General features: G+C 42.5%; 1 protein-coding gene across 1 annotated transcript in view; it reads right to left on the minus strand.

Annotated features, from left to right (window-relative positions):
• LOC125643643 (BOS complex subunit NOMO1) overlaps positions 1 to 16,899 on the minus strand; it is a 33,718-nt gene that overhangs the window by 9,247 nt on the left and 7,572 nt on the right. The window contains exons 9-23 of the mRNA XM_048866642.2: positions 14,270 to 14,359; positions 13,459 to 13,564; positions 12,889 to 13,039; positions 12,241 to 12,418; positions 10,837 to 10,978; positions 9,609 to 9,740; positions 8,675 to 8,811; positions 7,682 to 7,769; positions 6,716 to 6,779; positions 5,657 to 5,752; positions 3,315 to 3,524; positions 2,937 to 3,019; positions 1,604 to 1,763; positions 1,320 to 1,446; positions 818 to 931 (exon numbers count right to left, since the gene is read on the minus strand). Of these exons, the coding sequence (XP_048722599.1) occupies positions 818 to 931; positions 1,320 to 1,446; positions 1,604 to 1,763; positions 2,937 to 3,019; positions 3,315 to 3,524; positions 5,657 to 5,752; positions 6,716 to 6,779; positions 7,682 to 7,769; positions 8,675 to 8,811; positions 9,609 to 9,740; positions 10,837 to 10,978; positions 12,241 to 12,418; positions 12,889 to 13,039; positions 13,459 to 13,564; positions 14,270 to 14,359 (1,878 nt within the window). The remainder of the gene's footprint in view (positions 1 to 817; positions 932 to 1,319; positions 1,447 to 1,603; positions 1,764 to 2,936; positions 3,020 to 3,314; positions 3,525 to 5,656; positions 5,753 to 6,715; positions 6,780 to 7,681; positions 7,770 to 8,674; positions 8,812 to 9,608; positions 9,741 to 10,836; positions 10,979 to 12,240; positions 12,419 to 12,888; positions 13,040 to 13,458; positions 13,565 to 14,269; positions 14,360 to 16,899) is intronic.

The raw sequence follows: 16,899 nt of genomic DNA on the forward strand, positions 1-16,899 counted from the left end.
TCCAGATTCTACATGCTCCAATGGGAGCTGCAGGGGCGGTGCCTGCAGATGGGGCAGCGTGCAGAGCAGCCTAGCCGCGCCTCCGCATAGGAGATGGAGAAGGGACATGCCACTGCTTCCGGGAGCCGCTTGAGGTAAGCGCCGCTCAGAGCCTGCACCCCTTGAGCCTCTCCCCCAGCCCTGATCCCCCTCCCGCTCTCCAAACCCCTCGATCCCAGCCTGAAGCACCCTCCTACACCCCAAACTCCTCATCCTCAGCCCCACCCCAGAGCCCACGCCCCCAACCAGAGCCTTCACCCCCTCCGGCACCCCAACCCCCATTCTGTGAGCATTCTTGGCCCGCCATACAATTTCTATTCCCCAATGTGGCCCTCAGGCCAAAAAGTTTGCCCACCCATGATGTAAATACTGGTGTGGACAATACTCTAACTGGATTCCATCCTCAAAGAATCCAAGAGTATTATAAACTAATGTGGTTGTTTTGTGTTTACAAGCTGCATCTAGAAGTGCAGGCCAGCCTAGTCTGCCTGCTATGTGGGGAGGGCCATAGTAGGTGTCAAGAAACACAGTCTTTCCTGGTTAGTTTTCTCCCATTCCACTCACTGAAATTTGGGGTGTTGCTTATAAAATTGTAACTCACCACTTGCTGGGGGACTCATGTCTATCATGGATGGGTAAGACAAGTGGAGAGAGAATATGGGCTCCCAGTATTGAGGGGTATTGCTAACATCTCCATTTTGGAGGGCAAGGTGCGACTGAACACAGACATACAGATACAATTTTCTCTATTGTGGATGCGTAACTGCATGAACATTACCAGGTTGGAAAAGGTCAGCATGCCATTGTCCTGGGTAAGGAGGTTAGACCGGAACAACCCTCCACTAAGGGATAAGAGCACTCCAGCAAGAGGCTGGTCATCTTCAGCTTTAATCTGTTTTTAAAAAGCAGCAGTGATCAATGAACATTAACAATGCTACTGAACTCTGCAATTTACTTCATAAGGCATTAACACCATCAGGAAATTACTGACAGTATCAAAGTAGTGATGAAAACAATGGCCTAAATTAGGAAAACACACAAAGCCAGTATTTTGTAAGCGATTCTAACACCTTCACTGTAATACATGCAATATAATTTCGGCATGGCAAGTCAGTCCACCAGGGAGATTTGTTCCACTGATTAGTGACACCAAAATCATCCCAGGGCAAAATCTGCCCATACCCCACAATTATTTCTCTGCATCTGCATTTGGGTTTTTTGCTCTCGAGGCTCTGACTGCATACTCTCTTGTGAGGAACTTGAAGTGTGAAGAACATTACCTCAAAAGTCACTCCAGCAAGAGCAAAAGCTTTGAAGTCCCCAACTGTTCCCTCTACTTCAGTCAAAACAAACCCTTCTTTCTGTGCAGTAATGGTATATTCTAAGTCACTGTGGAGTGGGCCAACACTGCAAGTAAAAAGGAAACAAGAACCAGTTAAAAAGAAAAAAAAAAAAACTACCAAGAAGCATTCAAATACTACACACACACACAGTTTCAATTTTATAGTCCCCACAGCATTCAAACTAGGACAACCCAAAAGACACAAACAATTGTGCTATTTACCTATAGGCACCTCTGTCATCAGTGAAAACTGTGATGAGGGGTGAAGTCACTCCCTTTTCACCAATGATAATCTCAACGCCTTCCAACTCAGGATGAATCTGCCCTTCCAAAAATAAGCCTGCCTTTCCATGAATCTCTATCAGTTTCCCAGGGCAGCTTTCTTGGAAAGGAAAGAAAACAGACAGTAACAGCAATATCTCAACATCAACAGAAGTCACTGCCTGAGGTTCTTTGGCTTGAGTTATGCAGGGGGTCAAACCAGATGATCGTCAAGGTCCCTTCTGGCCTTAGAATCTATTAACATTGCCCATGCTCAAATCAGTCAACTGAATTTCAAAACTTAACCCAAATGTACCCAACTCTGAAGTTCTAGATTTACTAGATTAACTCTTAGATAAAGCACTGTGTATTATACAGGCTTGGAGAGGAATCAAAAGGCCATAATACACCCACAAGTGACTTTAGTATTTCAAAGCTTGGCAAGCATTTATTGTTTGGGGGAGGTGGGGAGGAGGCAGCATGAGGGAGGGAGACACCTCATGCCACATTAAGAACAACATTATCTGGAAAAAAGAGTCTAAACCCATTTGTGTGCAAGAATCAAAAACAGTGCAGCCTGCGACAGCATTCAAATGTATATGAGACACAGAGGCAGTCCAACACTTTCTTGGAGGTATCAAATATCAGAAGCTATTCACCTAAGAACCCATGGCATATTGGGCCTAGGCAGAGAATTTGTAACTGTACTGCAAACTACCTGTAGATGGCAATGATATTATAAACGGATTTGTTTCATGAGGACTATTTTTTATTAATTCATTACAAACAATCTCTGGCAACAGAAACTGAGATTTGCCAGTTGAACTGTAAGATGAAGGAAAAAATAGAAACAGAATAAAAATCTATCAATAGCTAATTGATAGATCTAATCACGATCAAAAGCTAAAGTCCATTCCACTACAGATGTATTCTCTCCTCATCCGTATAAAGAAAGAAAAAGACCTGGACATTCAGCTATTGCTTTAGGAACCCTACCTTACAACACAACTTGCACCCATTTTTTTCAATTTATTATTATTGATATTGTTATGGCGCCTACTGGGTAGGAACAAGGACTCCTGAAGGAACAACATCTCTCTTTATGAACCTGTAGCTCAAACACTAACATTTTCAATGTTCAGTAAGTGAAATTAGGCCATACAGAAACTGTGCTGCAATTAAAAGGGGCTATGTAATGCCAGAACAACCCTAGAACAACAGTTTATAAATCGGTCTGTGGGAACGTGACTTGGCTATACCTTGTACATTTTTTTACTATACTACACATATTTACCTCCACTGACAATTGTTTCCACAGAGGGTGGATAGAAAAGCAGCTCTTTTGATGAAGGTGTCACAGTGATTTTCTCTCCAGACCTAGACAACTCAAACAAGACCAAAATTAGCAGCTCTCATAACACTGCCTAGTGATTATAATGCCCATCAAGAGACTTTAGAAAAATCAACTAACGGTAAGCTATTAAACACCGACACTGTCGTACAATTTCCTCTTTAGGCTGCAGCCACAGAACATTACCACAGGCACTTAAGTAGCTTGGACATGTTCCACCCAGATGACAGTGGTGCACACACAGTGTGGGAGGATGCAAGTTGGATAACATTAGATAATAGCACCAAGAAAATGGTGCTGCTCATCTGTGTGCCATAGTACCTTGCCCAATATGAAAATTCATATGAGAATGGCCCTTGAAGTTCCTCCACCATTTCTTGTACTGGTGGCTTTGTTCCTTCCTCTTCCAGACCCTTCTTTTCTCTCTCCTGTCTGCGAGCCTCAATTTCTGCCAGCTGTTGCTCTCTACGCAACTCTTGCAGTGACTTCAGGGGTCCTAGAACTAAGTCAGGTTCACTGTCAATTGAAGACCTGAAAGTGGAAATAGAAAAACGAAACAGTCTCTTTGGAATTGAGGCCATGTGCTTGTTACGTCTGCAATTACACACGCCTCTCTCCTTGTTCCATATTGCTCAAATCTCTCCAGTTCCCTCATTTTCTTTATCCATCCTCCTTTGATGCTCCTACCTATTCCAAGTGCAAGCAAAACGAAAGCAACTTCAAAAGCAGAACCAACTTCCCTCCCGCATACCAGCCAGCGAGTCCTAGACATGCATGTTCACAGAAGACACAGAAAGCTTACCACCAACTTGGCCTAGAGAAAAATTGCCTGGTTTACTCTAGAATGGGGAAAGATTGAGGCTTCACATTTTGAAGCTACTTGACCATAGCAGCTCAGTTACACAGAATAAATGCAAGCCTGTGAGAGCTCATATTTCATTTGCCAGTGCTCTGAAACTTTAAAAACCTTAGTGAGAGCCCTGCTTAGAGGTGCAAAGCGTGCATGGGCAAAATAGCTACAAAACTAAAATCAAGGGGACCAAATGCTGATGCTGAAGGACAGTAACTTCCAGCATCAGAGAGGTAGCTATGTTAGTCTGGATCTATAAAAGCAGCAAAGAGTCCTGTGGCACTTTATAGACTAACAGACATATTGGAGTATAAGCTTTCGTGGGTGAATACCCACTTCGTCATTATGCTCCAATAACTTCAAGTAACTAGTCTTCATAAACAACGTTTCAAGTCAAGTTTGGCCCCCTGTTCAAGTTGTGAAAACAAACTTGGCAGAAATTAAGATCAATAGAAACGTTTCTATTTAGACAATATATGCGTGCACTATATATTTAAACAATACAATCCCCTGCAGCATCTGAATCCCAAACACTGTAGCATTAACATTTGTACAGCATTCTGGGTGCATATGGTGGTGCTTTAGAACTAGACACAGCACTATATGATCATTCCCTCGTGGAAAATGAGCTTGAACCTGAAAGCTGAGCTGGCTAGTCTACTTTTATTTTCCAAGCTGAAGAAAATGTACATAGTAAAAAGCAAACCGTAACTGTGAAAAGTCAATTCCTTCTTTTACATTTAGTTCCATTATAGTAGTCTTGCCCATGCTTCAGATCCCAGGAAGTAGGAATTGTTAAAACAAAGAGATGGTTTTTAACATAAGAACTGTCCTTTTAAGATCTGGGACATGTTCTCCTTCATTTCATAAAAGGCACTTTCGCCAGAAAGCTTGGAACAGACTAGAGCAGACGTGTTCTGTGGACCAGCAGCAGTCTGCAGAGCACTTGCCGGTGGTCTATGGCAAGCTGGCTGGTTGCATGGTATTGTATCTCCTTGTTTGTGGCTGCTAAGAACTGTATTTTAAAAAGCTAACAATTCTTTGCTGTTACTTTTCCAAGTTAGTAGTTGCTATAGCTGCCACAGACTTGTTATACTAAGAGAGGTGGGGCCCTGCAGGGAAAAGCACTCTCTGTTAAGATGATTTCCATACTATAAGAAAGCCTAAGAACCCCAGTCTAGAACATGTGAATATCAGCAAAGCTCTGGTAAAGCTCTGATCATTAGCAGCCTCATCCAGCCAGATCTGGCACCTCAAACAATTACCAGTGTTCACAAATCAGTGCTCCCTTGTGCACTGTGTGTTTAGCTGAACATAAATGGGCACATTAGTGTGTAATCACTCTGCATGGTTCTCTTTTTATAGCCCTCTTTACATCAGTAACAGACCTCTAAAACAGAAGACTCTCTCTTTGAAGTATTAAAAGAGAAAAACAGATCCCAGGATTAGAGTTCAGAACAGGCTAATATGTCAATTCCCCTTTAGATTCCAGCTAAGGGGCAAGTCACTAAAAATATGAATTCTTGGAAAAACATAATCCAGGTTTTTTACACCCTGGTATAAATAAGTATAAAGGGGCTAAATGGAAATCAGGAGATAACGTTCAAAACATGCATCAATAAACACTTATACATCCATAGAGAATCCCAAGCACACAGCACGACCTGCCACTCAAGAATTCTGTGGCTAAAAGTGGGATCACTCAAGAAGCAGTCAGTCACGCTGCTGTGCTAGAGAATGCAGTATTAAAAAGCTGAATAAAACTTTATGCAATAGATGTCCTTTTTTTACCCCAAGATTTCTCTGTTCTTACTTAATTGTAACAGTCACCTCCATCAGTTTATCTGTTGTTATTGTTCCCAGGACATGGTGTCGAACTGCAGTGAGTGTCAGAATAGTGGGAGAAGACCTGAAAATCAAAGCAGCAAAGAGGTGAACTAAGTATCTTCCCCTTTTAAAAAACTGAAAAAAAAGCATCTCATTTAGCTGAATTTTCCCCCAAAAGTCCCATGCACTTTACAAACTTAGGAATACAAGTTAATATAGGAAAGGCAATGAGGTCTAGCTAATAGGACACTGGTCTGGAAGTCTATTCACAGTGCTGTCACTGATCTGTTCTATAACCTTGGGCAAGTCACTGCCTCACTCTGGGCCTCTGCTCCTCCTTCCAATCTTTGTCTGTCTCGTCTATTTCAACTATATGCTCTTGGAACCAAGGTCTCCCGCTATGCGTTCGCACAATGGTGTCCCGCTCTTGGTTAGTATCTCTGGATGCGAGTGGAATACAAGAGTAAAACTACTCCACCCACCAGCCAGGCACAATCAGCTCAGGTAGCTCACCACTACACAACAGCAGTTTAAGGTGAATACTTTATTCAATAAAGACAGCAGGCAAAAGCAATGGAGGTAGAATGTAACTACCACGGCTGGAATTTAGTCACAACACTATGGGTAGTTACACAGAGCGCAATTCATCTTCTCGTGCACTTTGTTACAAATCTTTTGCATGCCAATCCTGACAAGTGATCAATGTTCTATGTAAAAAGCCATTTTGATGTTTGTTACAAAGAAAAAAAAAATCATTATTCAGAGAAACAAAGCTGTAAAAAATATCAGTTTAAAATGACAAAAACATTTTGAAAGCTTACTAGTTTTAAAATATGGATGAGGCAAGTTTTTGGCCATATCTAATGAACATGAATGTGTCTCGCCTCTTTCGAACATTGTTGTGATAGGACTCCCTCTACTGGTTAAAATTACTCTCTGTCAACATTTTAAGCTTTGATTTGATGAAGTCCCTGGTGAGGAAAGCATCTTGAAAGCGTATTATGGAAGATACATGTCAAATACATTGGGTAACATTTGTTCTTACGTGTCATAAATGTAGTACTCGTGCTCAAACCGGTGACAGGAACGTGGGGTCACTTCATACACACCTGAAGAGTCAAAGACAGAAGCACTGAAAAGACTGAAGTTTTTTATGTTAATATTCAGCAGAATTCTAAGGACAGCTTATAGCCAAAATTGCACCATTTAAAGCAGTTAGTTAAATCAGCGAAACCCCTTCTATGGGCACTAACAAATTGTTTTATCTCACTTGAATATCAGTCACTAGAGAGGCACTATGGGCTAGTTCCCAGATTTTCCCAGACTACACTGATACAAACAAAATTAGGCAGCATGGCAGGTGGGGACATGCACATTCTGTTGTGATACTTGTGTGGATGCAAACTGAACAGGGTTACTTGTAACCCATTAAGGTGACCAGTCTCCAACTGGTTACTGACCACTGCAGTATCAATAAGACAACTGAAGATCAAGGCCCAACAATGAGTTAAACCCAGAGTTGTGTGTTGATGTCCCTACTAATCAGGCTATTGGGGCATTCAGCACAAAAAAGCTTTAATTCAAACTTTCTGAAGTTCCTTTTCTGCTTTGAAAAATTTTTGGTATCTTCTATTTCAAACCTATCCCAGAAGGAACCCTGGATTGCAATGAGACCTATGGGATTTGTGATGTCACATTCTAGTAAGGGAAAGCCCAGTTATGAACAAAATATATGAACCTTTAGCCTGCTAAATGTAAATGGTCAAAGATCGGTGCTTCTGATCCAATTCAATGAAAGTTTCTGACCTCAATTTGTTTGTGAAGAACACACTACCCCTAACTGAAGAACTAAATAGTATGAGAGACTTCATCAGCCTTACAATGTATTTCTATATGAACAGGACTACAGCAAACACCCCTCAGAGATTTGAGAGACCCCAGAAGATTAGTTGCCTTAAAAAAATGTTAAACTTCCAGCAATGTTTTAAAATCAACATTATAAAGAAGCTACCTGGTTTTGAAAGACAGAATCGGTTAACTCCTTTGGACAGGTTATAAACACCAACATTCTCTGGTCCATTTCCATCCTGGTAAAATTCCTGAATGAGGGACCCCAATACAAAAGATTATCAGCAGGTACCAACACAACAGTATTTACATGGCAAATACTAATTATAGCACTTTTACAACAGTTTCCAACCAAAGATCTCTAAGCCCTTTACAAATGCTGTGAGGCAAATCTCAAAGAGCTCTAAACCTAAATACTCTTGTGAATTAAATATCGTCCTTATTTTACAATCCCGGGGAGAGGGGCAGTGACAGGAAGAGAGATCATTTGCCACTGTCACATATGAAGTCAGTAGCATAGCTGGGAACAGAACTCAGATCTCCTGACTCCCATTCCTGCGCTGCAACTATGGGTATGTCTACACTACAATGTAAACCCAGGGTTAGTGGGACTCAAGTCAGTGGACCCATGGTTAGGGAACCCTGGACTTGAGCATCATCTACATTGTATTTTAACCCTACATTAAGCCTTTTCTAACTCATGCTCAAACCTAGGGATCTGGCATCCACACTGAAGTGCACAGACCCAAGTCAATGTAACCATATCCTAGAGTCCCTAGAACCTCCAAAATGTGGCCGCTCTAGCCATAGGACCATGGTGTACTTTTTGGGAAAACTTTACCACCCACTTTGCAAAAGCCTTGATCGGTTCGCTCCCCACTGAAACCCAAGCTCTCTGATAGTGTGCTTGTAGATCGGTGATCAAAAGAGAATGGGTTAATGCAGACCTCAGCTGCTGCTATTTGCAAAGGGCAGGGGGCTTCCACTTTCCACAGTGACCCTCACACAAGTCTACCTAATACTCTAACACCTGTGAAATGTGTTGGACAGAGCTTTCAAACAGGAGAATAACTGCAGAGATTCCAAACTGCATACACGTCAGACTGTGTTAAACTGTGTTTGTAAGAAAACGTAAGCGAATGTGTCACGTACATACCAGTGTAATTGCATGGGAAAGAGAACACCTCAGCATATACCCAGTCTGCCTGAATTCTATTCCAGACACATCTTCCTCCAGAACTTCCAGCTCCAAAGATTTATTCTTCCAGCACCAGTCTTCATGTACAATGCTTACTAGAAAACATGCACGACAGAGAAACTCTTTGTGATTTATAATGGTGGGAACAAAGGTTGTCCTTGTTGCATGGATGTCTCATATGACTCTGCTCCCCAACAAAAACTTGCCCAGAGATGTGACAATAGGTTTGGGGCAACCTAACCAGCAGCACATAGCCATGCAGCATCACTGCTAATCCAAGCACATTTTGCAACTGAAAAACTGAACAGCAAAACCTCCAAGCTGTTCCAATGTCCTGATCTCATTGTGGGTGTGACACTGTGAAAGGTGCCCAGAGGAGCTGCGATCCTTTGAAAATCTCTCCTTATAAGACTACGTTTCAGTGCCAGGTTTAAGAGGGAAATATCAGAGAGCAAACGTTTTACGGTGGCCTGGTAAGGGTTTCTAAAACACTGTTAATGATAGTCACTCAATCACTACAGGAGTTGGGAGAGTGACAGGTGGAAGAATTAGGGCCTGATCAATGCTATCAGTTTTGGCATAGCTACATTTAAGTCAATGGCCTTTTGATTTACACCAGCTAAAGACCCAGACCTGCATGTATAATTCCCAGAGCCCATGGGTCTTTGATTGTAGATTGATTTCAGGGTTGGATAAAAACGGCAAGAAAAGTTGAGGATATTTATTTGTAATATTTTCCAACTACTCTCAAACATCGTATATCTGACTTGTGAGGCAAATACTGTAGTACAGCCAGTTTAAGGACTAGAGCCAGTTTAAGGAAAGGAAGCAGATTACAGTTACAAATTTAGTTACTGAACTAGCGTATTGAGAAATTCTCTCTAATCCCTACTTTTGTATTTGCCAGGTAGCACATTCTCAAATGTGAAAGCCACAGAGTCCATCTTGGCAGAGAGCTGGAGGTTGCGCTTTTCTCCCTGGCGGCTCACAGACTGCAGAGCCACCATCAGATCACCACAGGAGTCTGTGAAAACAAGCAAGACAGACAAAGGAATTATAATGACTTCTAGTTTGCAAACCAAACCCGTTTTTCACTTTCTGAGCACTATAACTTCAGGAAATTAATCTTTTAAGGGGATTATTTCTTGGGCACTCATTTACCAGATCTTTGCTGTATTTTTGAGAAAGTTTTAGTTCATTAAACCACAATATATTCTTGGGGACCAGCTTTTGATCTACTGGGAGCTGACAAGCAGAGGCCCAGATTAGACTCCTGGGTTCAGCCTCTATACACAAGTTGCAGGGCCTAGAAACACTGCCGAGACAGAATGGTCAGTCCCTGGGGAAGGCCATGGGGAACAATTTAGGTGCGACTATGACCAATTCCACAGAGTTCTGACCCCAGTCCTTTCTGATGAAGTTGCTGAAGTTGGAGGGATGGGGGGGAAAGAGGGGAGGAGAGGGGGATTTAAGGGGAATCTCAGGACACCATGTGCAACTTGAGGGACCTCGCTGGGAGGAACAGGGACACAGTCTAACAACTGTGTACTCTGTAAGTACGCTTGTCGGTGGCTTAGGCCTTGATCCTACAAACACTCATGTGTACAAGTAACTATTTGTGAAGTTTGTTGTTGTGGCAGCATTTACATTCAATACACTATCCTTGCACCGGAAAGATACACACCTGCAATCAAGACTTATTATCATCTATCAACTGGTGGGGCTACAGAAGGTAAAAGATAAACTAATTAGTGCTGGCAGTGTGTTTGGTGCAGTACAGGACACATAGACAAAGAGCCCCTGATCCTGCACACACTTAAGTACATACATAACTTTACTAATGCAAGACACCCCAATGGCCCATCAAAGAGGAGTCTTATTGGACTGTAAGGTCTTCAGAGCAGAGATTATCTCCATCAGTGTTTTGCACAACACGAAGCACCCCCTGGCGCCAAACAGTAAGAAGTCATCATTTACCTGGGTTAGCCCTGCCTGCAGATTGGTAACTAGTACTGATTACAACAATGCTCATGTTCTGCTCAGGTGCAGGGATATCACACTGACCATGTATGCTGCTAAAAAGTCACCACCCATGCTTTTACTTTCAAGGCAGGTCTTACCCAAACAGGAGATTTTCCCTGAAACTGATGCTAGAAATTGAGAAAAGGTCACATCCATCACTGGCCTGTCTGCAACCGTCACAGGGAACATTTTGGGTTTCAAAGCAAGTCCTGCTCTGCTTTCAGCCTCCGGAACGATTACCTGCAGGGTACATCACAGCACCAGAGGCTTTTATTTAAATGCTTCAGTAATTGTACTGCACACAATTCATTTTTCAGGGGTTAGTGGCTGGAAATGTACTGTACATCTCAGAGAAAACAGAACTTGCTGTTCGGTACATTTGCTTTTCAGGATTATCTGGTCACTACGACAAATATACAGTTCTACAGAGACACAGATAAGAGAGAGGGAGGTCATACCCTGGGGAAAACGCTTGGAAGAAAGCTTCCTCTTTCTTACACTATCCAGTCTAGCTGCCTCCTAAAAGCGTCTGGAATACCTGTGCGCCAGGAACCCTCCCAACAGTTCAGTCCTGATGACCTGCCAATCCCACAAGTGGCAACTGATAGGAACCACCACTTTGGTAAGTGTCAACTCTGTGAGGACTAGGGCAGCCTATACCTATGAGTCTCCAACCATCTCCTTATAGCATGTTTCCTAATCCTTTTCCAGTGGGAAACAGCTGCAAGTTCCCGAGCTCTCAGCTGGAAGGGAATCACGGTGTGCGTCAGCCTTAGTTGCAAGCAGATGCTTAGGCTATGTCTACACTTATGCTGGTGTGTAGAGTACATACACTGCTCTCCCCCAGAACAGGTATAAATAGCAGTGTAGACAGTGAGGTACTGCTTCGGCAAGTAAAGCCGTACCAAAACCTTAGGATATGTACCCTACGCAGCTCTCTGCACACCCAAGCAGTGCCTCTCACAGCTAAACCACTATATTTAGCAGTGTTATGTCCCGCTGCTGAAGCCTTTCCCTGTCAAAGTGAAATCAGGGAGCTGCTGGAGCCTTTCCCCACTGCCTCCCTGCTGCCAGAGCCTTACGCTGATGCACGTAGCTACACATACCCTACACACCATCACCAGTGTGGAGAAGGCCATAGAGAGCAGGAAGAGGCAGATGCAACAAGCTGTCTGACAACTCTCACTCACACGGCAATATAACAGGACAAGGAGTGGCAGACAGGATTTCAAACCAAAGACAGATAAAAAACAACATGCATCCTGTGTAGTCTGGTCTCCTACTTTTACCAGCTGTAAGCAAAAAGGACCACAGGAACTTCAACTCCATTAGAATACAGCAAACATTGTTTTCCCCAGTGTAAAGGGGATAAAAGGACTGGGGAAGACACCTTTTCAGCTTCTTAAACACAAAATAAAACATCCCAAAAAAGTCAATATTTTAGTGTCTAGAAAATAACCTGGCTTTTCACGGGAAAAGGAGAAACTGAAGCTTGCTCTCACCTGGATGCTGTATGTACCCGATTTTGCCTTAAAACAAAACGCTCCATGAGGGTCAGTCTCTGTTGTAACCAAAGATGCTTTGTCCTTGTCTTGTGGCATCATGATTATCTTGTATTTATTGAACTGTTTGATTGTGTCAGGGAAGCGAGTTACCGAGATCTGACCACACACACTGAATCTACAAATGAGATTGCCATCCATTAGCCTGAACACACAGATCCCATGTAAAACATGTGCATTCAAACCCCATTAAAAAAGAAATATCACTAAGTTGGAGAGACAGATGTTCAGTGCAGTGCACTCCTCTTAGTTACCACAAGAGAATCCAGTAGCATTAATGCAAGTTACTGTATAATCAACTTTATTCTTAATGGAGTCACCATGCAGTTACTGCCTAACATGTATGTTTTAAATTGAACTGCACCATCCCATAATAAGATAAGTGTTTCCCAAAACTAAACACTGAACACACTTCTCTTTGGTTACAACAGCTCAATTGTTCGCACAATGCTAAGCAGTATCTATGCCTCTGGTACTACAGGTCATGCACTCAAAACTTTGAAAATCTAAACCTGTCTATTAAAGATTTGGGTTGTTTTTTTTTTTTTTTAAATCGATTCACATTTCTACCCTTAACATCGTACTCACCCTGTTGCTATGATGTCAGCCAGCTGTGGTGTGTTCGGTGCAATTTTCACTGTAATGGTATCAAAGAAGAGGTGCTCTTTCTGTGCATGAATAGTGTATGTGCCTGTTGTTATGTTTTCGAAGCGGAAAGAGCCATCAGCTTTTGTTTTTACTGTAACAAAAAGACAAGACAGTGAGGAAAAAGTGTGTAAAGTGTATTTTCTTGTCTGCATTAATAAAAAATTCTGAAATGGCCTTCAAAGCTCCAGGTTACTTTTAACGAGCATTGTGTGGCAAGAAATAGTTAAAGGGTTTCTTACTAACACAGCTTTTGTTTCTATGTCTTACAGCTCTGTCCTTGATTTGGCAAGTGTCACAAGAGAAATTGTGACAAAGCTTTAAAAAAGCAAAACAATACGATAACAACAGACCGCAAATGGAGAATTAATCCAGCGACTGAAAATCCCTTTAACTTGCCAAATAAACCACAATGAAAGTATCTTATTGCCCTCTAGTCTTTAGTTCAATCTCAGGCCCTATTCCCATAGTTTAGACTTCCCCATAGCACCACAAATCAAGATCACTGTGCACCTTTAATTTGGTCATTCAGTGTCACAATAGCATCAGCAACACCTTCTCCTTCAGGGCCATTCAATACTCTGCCTGTGACCGAGAAGCCCATTACATGGAAAACAGGCTGTTGGGGAGGAAAAAAAAATAGCTTAACATTTGTATCCACCATATAACAGTGTTTGGCTGTACATTTATAGTTAAAAACAATCTGTTCTGTATGTCCTAACACAGGGAATCTAGAAAAAAAAATTATTTTCACTTTTAGAACTAAATCTCTCTGATGTGTTTGCTACATAAATTCAGATCAAAATCAAAGCAACTTATATCAACAGCTGCAGGAGCAGGATGGTTTTCAGTTCATTCTTTTACTATTGTAGTGCCTCTAAGTCATGGAATAGGACTCACTACGCTACGCTCTGTACAAACACCAAACAAAATGACAGTCCCTGTCCAAAGAGTTTACCATCTAAGGAGCTCACACAACCAATTTAAAAGGTTACTGTGCAGTTGCAAAAGGGAGAGGACAAGTTCACTGATCTGTAGGATTATTTTCCCAATTTTGCTTTTTTCTTTAAAACCAGCCTCAAGTGTCAAAACACCATGTCAGAGCGTTGGGACACGAAATGTGCCTGATCCTCCCCATTATCAGATTACATGCTCTACAGTTTGCTACCTACCCAAACATGCATTAGGAATTTGCTTAACACTGATCATTAGGAAGAAAACTCTGGTGGAACAAATCTGCTTTCTACTAAAACAAATTCAGTTGTTATAGGTATAACTCTACAGGGAAGTTTTTCTCTGTAAATATCTGAAATTAACCCCTTACCTCAATTTTCAGACTGTCATGTTCTACCAAGAAGTCCAGTCTAGATGGAGCAACATCAAAGGTAATTCTCTCTCCCCTGTAGAATGGTATCTGGAAGAAGATAAATTTCTTTGAGTCCTATGTAGCTGTGGTATAATCAAGGCATTGTGTCCTATGTGGCACATTAGACAAAGTTATGCTGCACAAAGCTGGCACCCCTTGTTGCCTTTCTGAAATGGAGTTGAAAATTTGCTGGAGAAATAATTCAGAGGGATGGTGGCATGGAATGAGTTAACCTTTCAGAATTTTTTTGGTGTGGCAGTCTTATATTTAAGCATAATAGAGGAGAAATTAAATCAGGCAACCCAAGCTTCATTGTAAGACTCACACGCAATCACACATGGCAGGGAATTGGTAAGCGTTGTCCACACAGTCAAGAACAGCAAATACAAATGGTTATATAAATGTTATACTCTGTTCTTAGGTATTTAAAAGCTGGCATTCAAGCCAAAATATTTTCACTGGTAGTCCTGGTGTCTTGTGCAGAGGACGAATTACAGCACACACTGAGAAGATTGCCTCATTGCAACTGCTTCATAGAATCATAGAATATCAAGGTTGGAAGGGACCTCAGGAGGTCATCTAGTCCAACCCCCTGCTCAAAGCAGGACCGATCCCCGACTAAATCATCCCAGCCAGGGCTTTGTCAAGCCTGACCTTAAAAACTTCTATGGAAGGAGATTCCACCACCTCCCTAGGTAATGCATTCCAGTGTTTCACCACCCTCATAGTCAAAAAGTTTTTCCTAATATCCAACCTAAATCTCCCCCACTGCAACTTGAGACCATTACTCCTTGTTCTGTTATCTGCTACCACTGAGAACAGTTTAGATCCATCCTCTTTGGAACCCCTTTTCAGGTAGTTGAAAGCAGCTATCAAATCCCCCCTCATTCTTCTCTTCTGAAGACTAAACATCCCCAGTTCCCTCAGCCTCTCCTCGTAAGTCATGTGTTCCAGTCCCATAATCATTTTTAAAAAAAGAAAAGGAGTACTTGTGGCACCTTAGAGACTAACCAATTTATTTGAGCATGAGCTTTCGTGAGCTACAGCTCACTTCATCAGATGCATACCGTGGAAACTGCAGCAGACTTTATATATACACAGAGAATATGAAACAATACCTCCTCCCACCCCACTGTCCTGCTGGTAATAGCTTATCTAAAGTGATCAACAGGTGGGCCATTTCCAGCACAAATCCAGGTTTTCTCACCCTCCACCCCCCCACACAAATTCACTCTCCTGCTGGTGCTAGCCCATCCAAAGTGACAACTCTTTACATAATCAAGTCGGGCTATTTCCTGCATAAATCCAGGTTTTCTCACATCCCCCCCACCCCCATACACACACAAACTCACTCTCCTGCTGGTAATAGCTCATCTAAACTGACCACTCTCCAAGTTTAAATCCAAGTTAAACCAGAACATCTGGGGGGGGGGAGGGTAGGAAAAAACAAGAGGAAACAGGCTACCTTGCATAATGACTTAGCCAATCCCAGTCTCTATTTAAGCATAAATTAATAGTATCCAATTTGCAAATGAATTCCAATTTAGCAGTTTCTCGCTGGAGTCTGGATTTGAAGTTTTTTTGTTTTAAGATAGCGACCTTCATGTCTGTGATTGCGTGACCAGAGAGATTGAAGTGTTCTCCGACTGGTTTATGAATGTTATAATTCTTGACATCTGATTTGTGTCCATTTATTCTTTTACGTAGAGACTGTCCAGTTTGACCAATGTACATGGCAGAGGGGCATTGCTGGCACATGATGGCATATATCACATTGGTGGATGTGCAGGTGAACGAGCCTCTGATAGTGTGGCTGATGTTATTAGGCCCTGTGATGGTGTCCCCTGAATAGATATGTGGGCACAATTGGCAACGGGCTTTGTTGCAAGGATAAGTTCCTGGGTTAGTGGTTCTGTTGTGTGGTATGTGGTTGTTGGTGAGTATTTGCTTCAGGTTGTGGGGCTGTCTGTAGGCAAGGACTGGCCTGTCTCCCAAGACTTGTGAGAGTTGCCCTCCACGGGACTCTTTCCAATTTTTCCACATCCTTCTTGTAGTGTGGGGCCCAAAACTGGACACAGTACTCCTAGATGAAGCTTCACCAGTGTCGAATAGAGGGGAACGATCACGTCGCTCGATCTGCTGGCAATGCCCCTACTTATACATCCCAAAATGCCATTGGCCTTCTTGGCAACAAGGGCACACTGTCGACTCATATCCAACTTCTCGTCCACTGTAACCCCGAGGTCCTTTTCTGCAGACCTGCTGCCGAGCCATTCAGTCCCTAGTCTGTAGCGGTGCATGGGATTCTTCCGTCCTAAGTGCAGGACTCTGCACTTGTCCTTGTTGAACCTCATCAGATTTCTTTTGGCCCAATCCTCCAATTTGTCTAGGTCCCTCTGTATCCTATCCCTACCCTCCAGTGTATCTACCACTCCTCCCAGTTTAGTGTCATCTGCAAACTTGCTGAGGGTGCAATCCACACCATCCTCCAGATCATTTATGAAGATATTGAACAAAACCGGCCCCAGGACCAACCCCTGGGGCACTCCACTTGATACCAGCTGCCAACTAGACATGGAGCCATTGAT

This window comes from Caretta caretta, chromosome 10 (assembly GCF_965140235.1).
Source record: "Caretta caretta isolate rCarCar2 chromosome 10, rCarCar1.hap1, whole genome shotgun sequence".
NCBI lineage: Eukaryota > Metazoa > Chordata > Testudines > Cheloniidae > Caretta > Caretta caretta.